Below are 17,780 nucleotides of genomic sequence, written 5' to 3'. Positions count from 1 at the left end.
CACTAAGGAAGAAACACTTGTGTCATCACACTTGTGTGGCCTAGAAAACATATAGAAGAATACACACACACAAAGACACACGCACACACACATACAAAACTGAAAACAGCATTTGCATTTGGACCGCAGGAATGGAATACAAAGGTTTATATATCCTTGGGAAATATTTGAAATTTTTATTGTGTGCAATATGAACTTTTAAGAATGAAACATTTAAAAAACATAGTCAAATAAATGAAATGCAGTAAAATGAAGAAAGAAGAAAGGTAATCTGCATTATAGCCATATCTGTAAGGGGGGCTGAATATTTTCCAATTGTCGACTGACGGACAAGCTTGAAAATTCCCGTGTTCCATTTTAAATGATAATTTGATGCTGTTATTTTGATATTTGCTTATGGTTAATGAACCAAACATTGACCAGGTGGCATCCACGTTAACATGTGGCCAGGGTATAAAAAATAACACGAGATACCATGCAGGTCTTGCTTCAACTTGAAGAAAAGGATACAATGACAAATGAACATGACGAGAAGCCTCAACTCTTAGCTGTGTTACTGTCATTTGCAATACGCTTGCTGTGGTTGTTTCAGAGGAACAAATTACACTTCCATGAGGTTTGGCTTCATTTCACTTTGTTGGGTTTTGAAAGGCCACCAAATGTCAAGATTTTGGGACCTGCTACGTTTTGCCTTTCGAAACGTTAAGTAGAAATTATTTTGGATTTCAAAAGGCATCAAATGTCAAACCTTTAGGACATACTACGTTTTGCCCGTAAACTTTTTCGTAGAAGTTATTTGGGATCTTGGGAGGGGATCACCAGCACATTTTTAAAATAATGATGTGCATCATCAAACTCCAAAAACATCTTTCTTCACTCATAATACTAAAACCATGAGGATATTTTGACTAAAATGTGTCCTGCACTTTACACAATGCTTCTAAATACTGCGAGATGATGCCTGTTGTTAAATGTCTGTTTTGCAACTGGGTATCAGTAGAGTTATCACCCTAAGAGCCTCCCTGGGCAGGACACTACATGAAGTCTCTCCTCAAAGGTTCTAGAACAACGAATTTCTTAAAGAAATCTACCAACAACTGTAACCAACCCCTACATATGGGTGCACAATATTTTAAAAACATTGATTATAAGAAACTCACCTAACGTGCTAAATATCCAACTCTGAGTATAGCTAAACCTGTTCTCTCTTGGGCTGTATTTTTTAATTTTTATTTTTTATATTGGGTTGTATTAGAGATGCTATACAGAGTGCCAAAATTAGAAGAAACCTCATAGCACGACCTTTTGTTTAAGCCGCAGACATTTCCCATTTTTCTGACAGTAAATTCAGATTTGAATTGTTCCCAAGTTGCTCAGACTTGGAAAATTTCAATTTCGACATCTCACACGTGATAAGAATGGCACAAGGGAAAGGCAGGTATTGTGCTCCTTTGAAGGCTCGTTCCCTTCACGGTGTTTGTATTTCCCAGCCAAATGTACAACATAGCAAGCTCCCCCAAATTATACTTTCCCTGACTTCCCCCTAATGTTCTACAAGTTAGAGCCTAGTGACGGTTACGGGAAGTGCGTTTCCAGCAAAGTCTGGCCATTATCTAGGTTCTAGACGCAAAAGACAGAGCGCGATGAGGAAAGCAGCATCACGCGTTGTGCCGAAGCTATCGCAAAAATCTTTCCAGATGATTTCTCTGAGTGCAAGACGCATTCTCTCAAAATTCCTGGAGATCACAAAATCTCTCTGAATTTTGACATGCGAGCTTTTCCACAATCCTCAGATCTAAAAAAAACAAAAAAACAAAAAACAAAACAAAACAATGCTGCATGATATTCTTTTCATTTCCATGTACGGCCAATAAAACTGGTAGCTTCCAATACGAAATCCTTCTTACAATAAAATAATTCCTATGTACTTTATAGACTTGAATTTTTGCATTACTTCACGGTACATTAGAAGATAGAAAGACAAAAGATCTCCAGTGTGTTGGAGAGTTAAATGAACTACGTTGTCAGTGACTTCTGCGCCTGGAGTGTGACTCCGGGTGAAAAGTACTGAAGTCCGACGTGCCTGTCTTTTCCTGAGAAATTCCCCCACTCAGGGCTCAAGAGCGATGACACTGGTTAGCGTTTCTCCGGGGAATCGGCCGGGTCTCCGCAAACCGGACAGCAGGTTCCTTTCACCGACTCCAGACGGGGGCACGCAGCCAGGGGACAAGTCTCCACCACGCAGGTGACCTGGCCACTCTGAAAGGCAACATTCAAAGCTCATGTCCACGTTTCTGACAGTGGCATGACCTTTTTAAAAGTTTCTGCTGATACGCACTCTGATTGGCTCTCTCAATGTCACGAAAACTTACCCACGGTATGAGCTCATTTTTACACGTAACCCTGCCTGATGCCTTATTTCTAAACGTGCAGCATGAAAGGCGAGGCTGGAAGTTCTGGCTTATAAAATGCTACCTCCCAAACCGTAGGGCACGGGGTGTGACCTACACGAGGAAGCTCGTGGGTTTTCATTGTGGGGAGAGGCCGCAGCAATCGGCATCAGCTCTGTTCAAAAACTCAACTCGACAAACACTGAGCGGCTCCCTTCTGGTGGATCCCAGGAGACATGTTTTAACACTTAACCAAGTGCTTTCAGGCAACACCACCATCGCGAGCCTGACTGGAGAACAAGGAGATGAACTCAAGCCCCATTTCCGCCTCTGTTTACCCGTGTGACCTTGGGAAAAGCCCACTAAACACCCGGAGCATCAGCTCCCTCAATCATCAGTGAAAATGTGAAAAGCCCACATGGTGTCCAACGAGTGCTCCTTAGGGAGCGGCCGTATTTACATCGATAACCAGAAACCTCGAGAACTCACATCAGTAGCTTGGCCTTGAAAACAGGCCTCAAATCTACTCACGAGAGAGACCGCAGTCCCTCTCTTGAATTCTTCAGCTACGTCTCAAGTGGCAGGCCAGCAGGAGTCAAACAGGAGGAGGAAGATGGAGAAACTTCTGGCAACGCGTACCTTACACGTACAGCGAATGCAGTCGTCTTTCATCCAGTGTTCCTGGTCTCTCCTCTGAATCCCTTCATCATCCGTGCATCCTGCCTGCCTGAGGCGTGCCTCCAGCTTGTTTATCTGACAGAGGAGGCGAAGGAAAGGAAGTGGGAATTGAAACAGTGGCAACAAAACAGATAACTAACACGGCGTGATGAAATGCTCTATCGTGTGAGCACACACCTAGAGGGCGAAAGAAACTTCAAAGCCAACATCATTTTTCTTAACTTTTTTTCTTTTTACCCCAAACTTACTGACTCTCAGTCATCTAGGGTCGAAGCTAATAATTCCCCAGATGTGGCAAAATATTGAAGACGGATCTGATATCTGACACGGGTAAGTTACAAAGAATAGGATTAGAATCAAAGGAGTGACATTAGATATTTGAGAGAAATCTTCTCGGTAGTCATTCATCTTAATTCAACAAGTCAAGAGTTTATTTTCTTGTACTCAGGTGATCAAAAACAGCATTCCTTGAACACATGTTTATTAGATTTCAAAGAGAAAACAATCCAGGGTGTCCAGGAGCTTAAGATTTGGTAGAACGGCGGGTCAGTAAGTCACAGTTAGATAATGAGGGTACGTACATCAGAGGGAAAGCAGACGGCAACCCTCTCTCGGTTCTCCCTCAGGGAATAAGGGAGGCCTCACGTGGGGAAAAGCATTTGAGCTGTAAGCGGACATATGACAAAAGCATTCAGAACGAGCAGGGAAAAGGCGTTTCAGACAAAAGGGAAAAACTCCGACCAAAGCATGGGGACCACAAACAGGTCAGTATCTCGGGAATATACATTGCTGTGGAAGGGTAAAAGGCACAGGGGGAGTGCTGAGGGAGTCAAGGCAGCCATAAAATCAGGACCTTAAGAGTCTGATGAATTAATTTAGATATTACAGTCTCTAGACAATGGGGGAAGAATTACAGTGATCACTGTAAGGACATTACGAAGGCAGACCAGTGAGGGCAGAGGAGATCCACATGGGCTCAGCTGAGAAAGGGAGAAGTGAGAGTGGGAAACGCCACCGGGCAGGTGGAGCTCGCTGGTGGGCCTGGGGGGAGGGAAGGGAGAAAAATGCAAGACTGCGAAGTGCCAGGTTTCACAAGGCCCCTAAACGATGGTGACATTCGCCAAGATACATTCTAGAGAGCACATTACGAAAGAGTAATGGTCCACAGAGAAATTAAACATGCTTAATTAAGAGGAATTTTAGAAAGGATGAAAATAATATAGGTTTCCAAAAGAAGAGGCTAAGTCCAAGAGCAGTGAATGACTTAGGAAAGTTGCAGCTGCACTGCTATGGGCTGAACAGCGTCCCCCAAAAGTCGTATGCTGGAGCTCTAACCCCCAATACCTCAGAATGTGACTGTATTTGGAGACAAAGTCCTTAAGGAAGTAATTAACTTAATGGGGCACCTGGGTGGCTCAGTTGGTTAAGCACCCGCCTCTTGGTTTTTTTCTAAAAATTTTTTTAATGTTTATTTATTTTTGAGACAGAGAGAGACAGAGCATGAATGGGGGAGGGTCAGAGAGAGAGGGAGACACAGAATCGGAAGCAGGCTCCAGGCTCTGAGCTGTCAGCACAGAGCCCGACGCGGGGCTCGAACTCACGGACCGTGAGATCATGACCTGAGCCGAAGTCGGATGCTTAACCGACCAAGCCACCCAGGCGCCCCTCTCGGTTTTGACTCAGGTGATGATCTCACGGTTCCTAGGTTTGAGCCCCATGTCGGGCTCCGTGCTGATGGTGTGGAGCCTGCTTGGGACTCACTCTCCTTCTCTCTCGGCCCCTCCCCAGCTCATGGCTCGCTCTCTCTCTAAAAATAAATAAATAAACTTAAAAAAAATTTTTAAGTAATTAACTTAAAATGTGGTCATGGAGATGGGGCCTTACCCAGTGACTGGTGTCCTTCTGAGAAGTGTAGATTAGGGTCCAGACACCCAGTGACAAGTTCGTGTGAAGAGGAAAACCAAGGAGAGAGACCTCAAGAGAAACCAATTCTGTCAGCACCTTAATCCGGGACTTCCAGCCTCCAGAATGCTGAGAAATAAATTTCTGTCGTAAAGCCACCTAGCCTGTGGTGTTTGTGACTTCTGTGCTAGCAAACTCATATGAGCATCATTAGCACTAGATCCTATATTCTCAAAAGACCTCTCTAGTGTGTGTCTAAGAATCATTATGTTTTTCTCCTCTAGTGAACGTTCCTTTCAGATTCTCTGAACTCTGTTATTTGGTGGGAAATTATAAAACAATTTCAAAGACTTGACCATTGTTCTTTATATGTGACAGAAACTGCTGTGCCCAAGAAAAATTTGGATACAAACAAGAGACCAAATTAGATGTCCTGAAGACGTAAAAGCAATGATTTATTTTTAAGTGGTAATTGAGCACCTGCTATATGTCAGCTAGTCCTAGGGAAGACTACAATGATAAATATTCCTGGGTTTCTCTTCTTAAGGAGTCTGCAGTATAGTAGGGGAGAGAGGATTTGTGCAAAAATAAGTATGCTACAAGCCCATATGTTGTGTGTCATAAGAGCATACACACAATGGCATGAGATTTCAAGGAAAAACGATTATTTCTAGGGAAATGGAGTAGAAAAGGGAGTAATCAGGGAAGAATTTACAATTTAAATGGTACTTGTGCTAGGCCTTGAATAAAGATGGCATTTGGCTATGGGAGTATTTATGTACGTGAGCATGTGGGCAAGGGGACAGTACATTTCAGCTAGAGGGAAAATATGTGAATGAAGTTAATAAGAGGGGAGGGTGAACAGTGAGATTTTAACCTGGGGGGAAAGAAAAACATAAAACGTGAGAAAAGTTATTTGGAAATTAGATTTAAAAATGGGTTAGGACTACATTTTAAAGAGCCAAGAATACTCATGAACTTGGAATTCATGAAGGAAACAAAAAGTCTTGATGTAAAAAAATAAATAAATAAATAAATAAATAAATAAAAAATAAATAAAATTGATCATGTAAAATATTTGACCACATTTGGGTTGAAGTAGGACAGCAGGATGGGCCTTTGGGGGTAATTTATTATTATAGTGGCTACACTTGGGAAGTGACATCCATTGTTCATTAATTTATTCATTACCCAATAGGATTATTAAGTATGCAGTATATGCCAGCTAAACACTGATGAACTAAAAGGCTAAATCTATGGCTTCATGTAAGCAGTGAGAATGAAGACAATTGTAGGATAAATTAAAAATTATGATGGAGGCAGGAATGATAGGGTTTTACAATGACCAGATGTGGACTGAATTAGTCTTTGCCTGAGCAGGATCATGGGTGAACGAAAATCATAAAAATCTCTAGAGATGTTAGTGATTATGGTCTAGAAGACTAAGACAAAAAACAAAAACAACAATACTTTTATTTCCAAAAATACTGAGAACATGAAAACATTAGTAATGTTGAGTAAGTCCAAAACAAAACAAAACAAAACAAAAAAAAAAAAAAAAAGGAGAGGCAATTCTAAGGTATGAAAAAGATATTTAGGTGACAATTTCTATCCTCAAGGATAAAACTATAGAAAAGCAAAATAGACAAATGACAGCAACACACCCATTGTAAATTCCTGGAGCTCAGGGGAATAAAGTATTTTCAAATGACAAAGAAACTATTTAAGGGAAATAGTCTGAGAACTATGTACCATAAATGTAAGAGAGATAATGCACGATGAAATTTTGTTCTGGACTTAATTATAAAGTCTTGAGAATAAGAGGCTGTTTGGTGGGAAGTCAAAAAACATGCTGGACCATAACTTTCTTTTGCCTATTTTCCCATGTGCTTATTGCTAGTGTACCGAAATACAATTTATTTTTGTATGTTTATCTTGTGTATATTCTGTCCTGCGACGTTGGTGGACTGACTTATTAATTCTTGGAATAGTTTGGTAGATTTCTTGAAATTTTCTAAGACCTCTTAGAAAATCATCTTAAAATAGTTTTCTTTCTTTCTTTCCAATCGGTAGACCTTTTCCTTTTCTTGCCTTATTACACTGGCAAGGACTCCCATCACTGTGATTAATAAGAATGGTGACAACGGGCATCCTTATGTATTGGCAATTCTAGAAGGAAAGCATTCAATCATTCACCATTTAGCCTACTACATTACAATGGGTTACACTGATTGATTTTGAGCATTAAGCCAGTCTTGTATTCCTCAAATAAACTCCACTTAATTATGTTGTATAATTCTTTTCACGTATTGCTATATTTTATTTGCCAATATTTTATTAAAAGTTGTTGCATCCATGTTCCTGAGGAATATTGGTCTGTGGTTTCTGTCTTTATATTGCTTTTGTCTAGTTTTTGGTATCAGATTAATACTATTTTCAAAAAATGAAAAGTTTTCCTTCCTCTGCTATTACTGGAAAATTACTGTTAATTTTTCTTTAAAAATTGGTAGACTTCTCCAGTGAAGCCATCTGCACATAAGAATTTGGGGAAGAGGTTTTTTTAAATTAATAATTCAATTTCTTTGGCAGCTATAAAGCTATTCAAGTAATCTATTTCATATTGGGTGAATTGTGGTAGTTTGTGTTTTTCAAGGAATTAGTCCACTTGATCTAAGTTTTCAAATTTAGGTGTGAAGATTTTCCTTCTTTTTGCACTGAATTTATTTAGTTGTTACTTTTCTAGGTTCTTGAGATAAAAATTTACATTGATTTGAGAGACACTTCCTCTTTTCTATTGTCTGTATTTGGGGCTACAAATTTCCCTCTCTGTGCTACTCTATGTTAATTTATGCTCCATTCTCATTCAGTTCGTTGTATTTTTTTTATTTCCCCTTGACACTTCCTCTTTGATTCATAGACTCTTCAAAAGTGTGTTGCTTCCTTTCCAAATATTTGGTCACGGTCCTGTTGCTTTTCTCTTATTTCTAGTTTTACTGTGCTGTGTTCAGAAGGCAAGCTCTCTATGACCTGAATTCTTTAAAATTTATTAATGTTTCTATTATAATCCAGAATAAAGTCTGTTTTGGTCCTGGAGATGGGCACTTGAAAAGAGGTAGTGTTCTGTTATGTTAGAGCGAGTATGCTATACAAATGATCCTACTGTTTGAAGACATTTTTGCATTCTTCTGAAACTTACTGACTTTTCCTCTTAGATGTTCTCTGTATCATTGAGAAAGGAGTGTTAAAGTTTTGAACTAAGCAGATTTGTCTATTTCTCTTTTCAGTTTTATTAGTTTTTGCTCCATATATTTCAAATATTTTCCAGTTCTCTTAACTAGTGCATGTATGCTTAGGACTTGTCTTCTTTGCGGTTGGTTCTTTTATCATTATAGAATATCCCTTTCTGTCCTTGGTAATCTTTCCTCTGAGATCTGTTTTCTCCAAAATTAACTTAGCTACTCCTGCTTTATTTTGATTCATGTTTGCATAATATATATTTTCCACCATTTTACATTCAACCTTCCTATATTGTTACCTTGGAAGTTAGTTTCTTATAGACAGCTTAGAGTTAGGTTATGCTTTTTATTTATTTTTATTTTTTTTTAATTTTTTTAACGTTTATTTTTTTTTTTTTTTGAGACAGAGAGAGACAGAGCATGAATGGGGGAGGGTCAGAGAGAGAGGGAGACATAGAATCCGAAGCAGGCTCTGGGCTCTGAGCCTCAGCACAGAGCCCGATACGGGGCTCGAACACACGGACCATGAGATCATGACCTGAGTCGAAGTCGGATGCTTAACCGACTGAGCCACCCAGGCGCCCCAAGTTATGCTTTTTAAATAGTTTGTTAATATCTGTCTTTCAATCGGGATATTTAGAATATTTACATCTAATAAAAGTATTGCTCTGTTAGGGCTTAAATATACCAATTTAGTATTTGTTTTGTTTTCTACTTGTGGTTTCTGTTTTTCACTTCCCTGTGTTCTTTTCTTTGAATTCCTGGTGGCTGCTTTAAAATCCCTCTCATATCATTGTAGTATCTCTGTCACTTGAGCGTTGGATTCCACTGTCTTTTTTTTTTTTTTCTCATTCCATTTGAGATCTTCCTGGTTCTTGGCATGATGAATAACTTTCTATTGAATATGGACATTTTGAGTGTTATGGTATGAGAACTCTGGCTGTTATTTAAACCTTCTGCTGCAGGTGTTTTCCTCTGAAACTGCTCTAGCAGGAGAAGGAGGGCACCACACCGTTGCTTCAATGGGCGAGTGGAAGTCTACGTTCCCCACTTGGTTTCTGCTGATGCCCAAGGGAGTACTCTTCGTTAATACTATATGGAGTTGAGAGTCTTGGCTCTCCGTTGGGCCTCCACTTATACCTCGCTAGCTGGGAAAGGTAGGTACGTTTTTTGACTGTTCCTCACCCAGCCTCCACGAACACCACCGGGTGGGGAAAGGAAACAGTCATCTCATTACCAGTGGGAAGCAGTGGAAGGTCCTAACTGTCCAAGAGGCCTCCTCTGACACCACCCCAGTGGGGAAGGAGAGGGGTGCCTCACCGCTACTGGGTAAGAGCGGAAGTGCCCACAGTCTCCACTGCTTTTGATGGTAGCCACCTACAAGGGATGCAAGCCCCTGTTTTCTGCTTGGCCTCCTAGGACAGTAGCCTCACCGGGGGAGTCAGGATGCCTCAATACAGCTGGAGTGGGTGGGAGTCTGGGCTCCTCACCGAGGAGCCCTGCTGACAGTGGGTGGACTCACAGTTGTCTGTTTTGTTTAGCTGGGGTAGGGTGGTTATAGCCTGCAAGTTTTCTCTAACACTAGGCTGCCCATGTCCTGGTCTTTTGCCTAGAGAGAGTGAGGTTTCGTTGGGCCTTTCTTTCCTTCTACCTATTGTTTCGAAGTTGCCAGACTATTCAGCTCCAAACTGGGTTACGCGAGGAAAAAACAAAAACACTGAAACCCGGGAAACATTACGGGCCCACGGTCACTAGCCAGAAAACTTTCTTTCCTCCACCATTCTGAGTCTTCCTTTGTTGGTTTAAATGTGATGTTTAGGGTTTTTAGTCGTACATTTCAAGGAGCAGACGGAATGGATCAGCTCCTTTAAAGACACAAAGTGTCAAAACTCACACAAGAAATACATGTCCTGAACAGCCTGTATCTATTAAAAAATTAAATCAGTAATTTAAAAACCTCCCAACAAAGAAAGCACCAGGCCGAGATGGAATCCCTGGTGACTTACACTGAAAGGAGAAATAAATAAGAGCAATACTTCACAACCCCTTCCAGAACATAGAAGCCAATAGAAAACTTAAAGCCAAAGCCAGATTAAGAACCAGGAGAACAGAAAGCTACCAACCAGTACCTCTCATGCACGGGGGTGGTTAAATTTGCAACAACACAGCAGATTTAATCTAACAATGTATAACGACACTTACATATCATAATCACGTGTGATTCATTCCTGGGAGACAAGGCTTTTATTTTTTTATTTTTTATTTTTTTAATTTTTTTAATTTTTTTTTAACATTTATTTATTTTTGAGACAGAGAGAGACAGAGCATGAGCAGGGGAGGGTCAGAGAGAGAGGGAGACACAGAATCCGAAACAGGCTCCAGGCTCTGAGCTGTCAGCCCAGAGCCCGACGCGGGGCTCGAACTCACGGACCGCGAGATCATGACCTGAGCCGAAGTCAGGCGCCCAACCGACTGAGCCACCCAGGCGCCCTGACAAGGCTTTTAATATCCAAAACCAATTAGTGGAATCTATGATATCAACAGACTAAAAAAAAAAAAAAATCGTATGTTCATGATACCGGTAACAAAAAAAGACCTGACAAAATCCAACACTTACTCACGATAAAAACTCTCAGTAACTCGTAACAATGAGGAATTCTCACAAGTTGATTTTAGAAAGCTACAAAAATCATCATATTCAATGATGAGATTCAGGGTGCTGTTCACCTAAGACGGGGAACTCATTTCTCACCAGTCCTATTCAAACTTTTACCGGAAGTCCTAGTAAATCATCTTATATTTCTTTATCTTACATTTACTATCTTACGGCATTAGTCGTAATGAAATAAAAAAATAAATAGGGGCGCCTGGGTGGCTAAGTCGGTTGAGTGTCCAACTTCGGCTCAGGTCATGATCTCACGGTTTGTGGGTTTGAGCCCCACATCGGGCTCTGTGCTGACAGCTCAGTGCCTGGAGCCTCCTTCGGATTGTGTCTCCTTCTCTCTCTGTCCCTCCTCCACTCATGCTCTGTCTGTCTGTCTCTCAAAAACGAATAAAGGTTAAATATATGGGAAAAAATAAATAAATGGTATATAGATGGAAAGAAAGATACAAAATTGCCTTCATTCACAGATGACAGGATCGTCTATGTTGAAAACCCCAAGGAATTTAGAAAACCTCTCTCCTTCGGTGTTTTTTAGTATAATCACAAAATTGTGCAGTCATCAGCAGGATCGAATTTTAAAACACTGCATTACACCAAAACGAAACATTGTATGCATCAGCATTCAACCTCCATTTCCCTCTCCACTCCCGGAGCCACTGGTTTTACTTCCTATCTGTATAGATTTGTTCTGTTTACAAATCTATAGATTTGTTTACAAGCCTTACAGCTTTGGACAGCTGGTGTATCGTGTGGTATGTGACATTTGCTGACAGGTCTGTTTCACTTAGCATAATGTTTTTATTTTTTTTATTTATTTTTTTTAATGTTTTATTTATTTTTGAGACAGAGAGAGACAGAGCATCAACGGGGGAGGGCAGAGAGAGAGGGAGACACAGAATCGGAAGCAGGCTCCAGGCTCTGAGCCATCAGCCCAGAGAACTCACGGACTGCGAGATCGTGACCTGAGCTGAAGTCGGACGCTCAACCGACTGAGCCACCCAGGCGCCCCACATAATGTTTTTAAAGGCTCCTCAGTGTTGTCGCATGTATCAGTACTCGATTCCTTTCTACAGCCAAGTAAATATTCCATCGCATCGCACCACATTCTGTTTGATCAGTTGACAAATATTTGGGTTATCTTCACTTTTGGAATAACACTACTCCGAATACTCATATACAAGTTCACATGTGGATCTATGTTTTCATTTCTCACAGATAGGTACCTAGGAGAAGCTGAGAATTTTCTAAATCTTCAAGTTCTAGTTGCTTTTTGCTTAACATTTCCTTTTGCAATTTCTCTTTCTCCTTTTGCATTTTACTATAAGCAGGAAGGTTAAGTCAGAACATTCCTTCAATACTTTGCTTAGAAATCTCCTCAGCTAGATATCCAAGGTCATCGCTCACAGGTTACAGTTCCACAAAACAGTAGACATAAATTACCTAAGTTCTTTGCCATTTGTAACAAGGATCATCTATCCTTCCGTGTCCAATTACATGTTCCTTACTTCCATGTGGGATCTTACCAGAAGTACTTTTAACATCAGACTCACCTCATGTCATTTTTCTTATTCCTGATTACCTAGTCTCCAGCCATACTTGACATCTTTCTGTTCCTTATGTATGTCACAACTTCCTTTAGCTTTCATTGTTTCACTTTCCATGGTTTGTTACATTAGTTAATGTTACATTGGTAACATTACCTGTCCCTTAATCCAATAGAAGCCTCTGGAGTATCTTTGGTTCCTTTCTTTCACTCATCCTCATATACTTGTTCAATAAAGTGATGGATCTGGGTTTTCTGGAACAGTTATAATTTATGCTTTTCTTCTCCAGGCTAAATTATTATTATTTTTGCCCCCGTTGAACTCATGAAAAGACTCACTTTGGCTTAATAAATTACAATGGTCAATCTGTTGCTCTGTATATCTCTCTTCATACCTGTTTGTTTGTTTAAACGAATTTTAATTCAGACCAAGAATTTTGTCTTTGTGACCACAAGGTGTCTTTCTAGCTTCACATTCCGTCCTTCCCACCACCCAACCAATTACCAAGTTAGAGCGAAATATATGATCTTGCCTAAATATGGGCCATGGATTACCTATCATTAACTTATCATCAACTGCACCTTTCCACAGATCTCAGGAGAAATCTAGACAACCATACCCCAATCTCTTTCCATGTATGGTTCTGGGTTAGTCCTACCCATGAGAGGCACTCACGTACGATTGGGAAGGAGAGCAGTATTATTTTCGAGCACTGTTGTTAACAGGTACACAGGCTGACCTTGAGACTAATGCAAAATTGCTGAGATTCACTGTGGCTTCCAGGTAAACTCCTGTGGACCAAACAGCTTCCCGCACCTGATTCTATGACTTCTGTTCCTCTCACTTTTCCAAACAGTTGTGAAAACCTCTGACTTCTTGTATGAAAATCCAATATTTCTTGGAACAACTAGAGGAGTTTCTGTTATTTTCACTGAGACCTGACTTATACAATACATCCCCTTGGGTAATAAAATAAGTTTACAGTTTACATTTAATTTCAGAATTTCATCTTTCTATTGAGAAAACCATAACAAGAAATAACAAACTATCAGAAACTATCAGAAAATAAAATTCCCTCTAAAATGTCATAAAATTGATGTGGTATTCCAAATGATTTTAAGTAAACACATGCAAATAGTTCAGTGAGATCTGTGCATCTCCCCTGTGCTATTCGTCGATACCCAAAATTAGGCACTTTTTGAGTTGTGTCATAAGGTCTGAGATCTGACTGTGTACGATACAATTTCTGAAAAGTGACAGAAAAATAAGTTGCCTGTCATGATTATGTAATTCTGTGAAAATTTAGTTCCATATAGTAAAACAGGTAGACTCCATTTTTTATCACCTTGTGGCCCTGGAAGTTGCATCAAAATATACAGGACATTTTCTTTTCTACAAGCAAAAGCTATATCTGCAAGATAAATTCCTAGCCTATAATGTTTTAAGTAAATTCTAGCTCTGGCTAATAATGTCACAACGACAGAGGTATAAACAACATAAACCTCAACCATAAAATAATGAATACCTGTATGATAGGGTCCTAGAAAAGGAGAAAATATACCCATTATACTAAAGCGTTGTGGAAAAAGCATATGCCATATGAAGACCACGGTTCAATTTTATTATGTCTTGACATTTATACCAAAATATAGTATATGCTTCTCTTATTAATTTTAAATATTAAATGCAACCTTGTCTACCTTATTTAACTTGAATAGAACTTGAAATAAGTGGTTTAAGACCTGATTTGGATGGCTTGGATTTCCTTTTAAAAATCTGATGGCTTGAGTCTGATATATGTCTTATTATACTCTATATTCATTCAACATGATACCAGGGATCTGAGATTTTGTCCCCAAGTTTCAACTATTCTTTATAAAGTACTTACTGTGACACCAATTTGAAAACCTCGCTCAGAGTTTACTTTTAATTAAAGGTATACTTTTTTAAATATCATCTCATTATTTATTATATACAACCACCTCCCCGACCAGACACCCTCCACAGCCAAGTAAATCAGGCACTATCAAAAACTGAAATAATTAAATGTTCTGAGTGTAGCTTTGGCTCTAATTATCTCTGCAACGATCAGAATCATATTTAAAGGGCAAATATAATCCGCTATAATCCACCGATTACAATGCAGCTAGAATACCATGGAATTTGCAGACCACTTTCATTACTTTGATTCTATCATGGTTAAGGGATCAACATCAATGCATATCTTTTCTAGACATTCCAAAGTCACCTAATAAATGTAAACGACAAACAACGGAAACTGTCAAGACTGACACTATCTCACAGCCCCGTAGACATAATGCACCTAGGGTTAGAAAGTAAAGGTCGAAACCCTTCGCTAATAATGAAGGTTGGAATCTTTTATCATAGACAAGGGACAGGTCTCAAGAACAACAATAATCTCCTGTGTGATGAGTACCACTATGGACTACTGTTTCCATATCCTGTTTAATCTACTTCTTCATTGTCTTTAATCTGACCAAGAAAAATACACATGACTTTATCTGGATGCTCATTTTTCATACATCAAAGCGTCTGAGTTTTGTTTTTTATTTATTTACAGGATATATTGCATCCATGTTGACGGGCAATAGAAAAGCCACAAAGCTGCACACGCTGAATCGTCAGAAATGTCTGTCTTTAGCTAAGAGGCTCACTTTCACCATTTCAACGTTGAAACTCAGGTCTTTGTACAGTAATGACAGATTAGTAGCAAATCCTAAGGGCTTCTCCTATCTGAAAATACGGCTTGCCCTCAGCACTCCTGTCTTCTTCCTGTCCACCTCTGAGTGCCTACTGCTCTGGTCCTGGGTGTAGCTGTAGACGCTCCTGAGAGCCACCCAGGAAATGGGTTCCATTTATCTGTGTTCCATTCTCAACTCTTCTCCTTGTTCAATCTCCTTTACACGATCTGCATTGATTTCCCAATGCTGGTATTACGTCACAGTTGTTTCTTTATCCCATTTTTTACCTGTGAAGATTTTGTCAGGCGTCATTCAGTGCGCACACGGCTCTGTGCACCACTGCAACGTCTTCCCATCTGCAGAAGGGAAACCTCGGACTTCTAGAAGAGCTCTCAGGACCTTTTAACTGCCTCTTCCAGCCTTGTCCGGTCCTAACACACCCTTTGTATTCCTGATAGCTCTGACACTCTTTGCATTACAACAAAAAGACTGCTTTTCAACAACCCCAGGAAAACCCTGGATGGCGAGTAACCTGTTATGTGAGTGTTCCACCAGAAGAGCAAACACTTCTAATAAATTTTAACTCGATAAACGAGCGATGTCTTGCAACACGAGGAGTACGTGATGCCGAATGTCACATGATCACAACCGAGCCCATGGTTCTTCTTGCTGGCTCGCCAGCTCTCTCTCTCTCTCTCTCTCTCTCACTGCGGGATTTTGGGGGATCATCACCCATGCTTGGAAGTTCAATCTCAGGCCGTGGTGTTTGTCAGTAATCAGTGCTTTTTCAGAACGTTGGGAGGTGCCCACAACTGGCATTAGTATATTTTTTGTCCCTTCAAAGGCCCTATGGACAGTCCTTTGATTTTTCCATACAAGAGTGAGCTTAGGAATGCTCTGCTTCATTCTAGGTCAGGCTGACTCTTCAGTCAGACCCTTCCCTCTGCTGCCTGATTGTCAGTTACATTAAGTACAGTATATGACAAGAGTTGATTAATACTGTACTGTAGTCAACATTCGTGTGAGCGTATACAATGGCCCATTAGTGATAGTGAAAGTCGTCCCATGCAATAGCCCTCCTTTCTCTTGTCTCCCTCACACCAGCCATGAAGGTTTCAAAGGTAAGGGCAGGTTAAGTTATTTTTCTTTACGTTTTGTATTTTCTTTATTATTTTGCGCTATATTGCAGTATTGTAATCATTTTTATGTGAATATTTTTGGGTTGTGGAATGAATCATCTGAGCTTCTATTACTTCTTACGGGGACATCCGCTTTGATATACAAGTGCTTTGGATCACAAACACGTTTCCAGAACGAATTATGCTCGCAAACCAAGGTGTCAGGCACAGAGAATCCAGCGGTGAGATCGTCCCAGCTATTAAGAAATTTACGATGGAATGGAAGAGACAGAGCAAATTAACAGGGAAAACACTTTTTCTGGATAGATTTAGAGATAACGTGCGACCGCAGAGTGTTATTGGACACGTAGCAGGGCCAGCTACTGTAGTCTTAGGGTATCTGGGAGGCTTCTAATCACTATAAAACATATCAAAGGTGTAATTATCACCAACAACATGTAGATAAAATTGGACTGAAATGTTGCTTATGGATTCTACCTGTGTCTGCAAATCCCATAAAAGAGGTTTATGAAAAAAAGAATTTCCTACATAAATAAATGGACTAGTGTTTAAAATCAGCAGGGTCCACCTTCTGCAGCCCAGTGCTAAGGACTCTGCCCTGCCATTATAATTTATCTCTTCTATGACACGTGAGCTCACTGCAAATGAAACAGAGGTTCCCAGACTCAGTGATGTCCCAGAGTCCTAGGTCGCCTCAACCAGGCCAAGATAGAATAACCTGAACCTTTAAGAATAACCTTCTAGAAACAATGCTTCACATCTTTCAGATTTATGTTCAGACTCAGATTGGACCCGTGACCGGACAAGTGGGCGTTCTGGTCACAAGGACGGGCACTGATGGGTAGGTAGAGCACTGATGCGGACCGTGGCTGCGGCCAGCCCCTCGGGGTGGCACACACAGCAAGCAGGTAATCGCCCATTTCTATGCGAGATGAATGTTTATGTTCACACGCAACAGTAATACATTGAGAGGGTTACTGTTCACAAAGTGCCCCTGCCATATAATGTCATATGATTCTCATTACATTCCTGAAAGTCCAGAGGCCGGACACTTGCTCTGAGTGGTTACATAAATTGCCCAGGTCACACAACTCGTAAAATTGGAAGTTCCTGGCAGCAGACCCTGGGTTCTTCTCACACCCCCCGCAGTGCTTTCTGCCTCAAGGCGCTGACGGTACAAAGGAAAGCATATACTGAAGCCAGTAACACTGAAGTCAAAGAAACAGCCAGCATGGCACCGTGCCTTGAAAGAGATCAGACTCCATGTCTGAATAAAACCATCGAATTGCTGTTTCTAATCAAGCCAAATCTCTCATGGGTTCCTTCCCAAGTTTTAGAAAAAGTGAAATAAACCATGAGCCAGGACAACTGAGAAAATAAGCAAAAGTGCGGAGGCATGTGGAAATTTCATTTTCAACAATCACTTTTTCAGAAAAGGAAAGCCAGACAAAGCAGTAATCCCTAAGATGCTTGCTTGACTCCATTTCAAAAAAAAAATTATAAGAAAAGTATGCGTTGTGCCTG

The 17,780-nt window shown here is 40.4% G+C and overlaps 1 protein-coding gene across 1 annotated transcript in view; it reads right to left on the bottom strand.

The window, feature by feature from the left end:
* Positions 1-250: 250 nt before the first annotated feature.
* The window catches only part of PXDNL (peroxidasin like), a 360,062-nt gene continuing 342,532 nt past the window's right edge, over positions 251-17,780 (bottom strand). The window contains exons 22-23 of the mRNA XM_049633716.1: positions 3,030-3,143; positions 251-2,259 (exon numbers count right to left, since the gene is read on the bottom strand). Coding sequence (XP_049489673.1) covers positions 2,137-2,259; positions 3,030-3,143 — 237 coding nt within the window. The 3' untranslated portion in view covers positions 251-2,136. The remainder of the gene's footprint in view (positions 2,260-3,029; positions 3,144-17,780) is intronic.

The sequence above is a fragment of the Panthera uncia genome, chromosome F2 (genome assembly GCF_023721935.1).
Source record: "Panthera uncia isolate 11264 chromosome F2, Puncia_PCG_1.0, whole genome shotgun sequence".
Taxonomy (NCBI): Eukaryota; Metazoa; Chordata; class Mammalia; order Carnivora; family Felidae; genus Panthera; species Panthera uncia.
The sequence above is the reverse complement of the archived record's forward strand: the minus strand, read 5'-3'. Positions and strand labels throughout refer to the sequence as shown.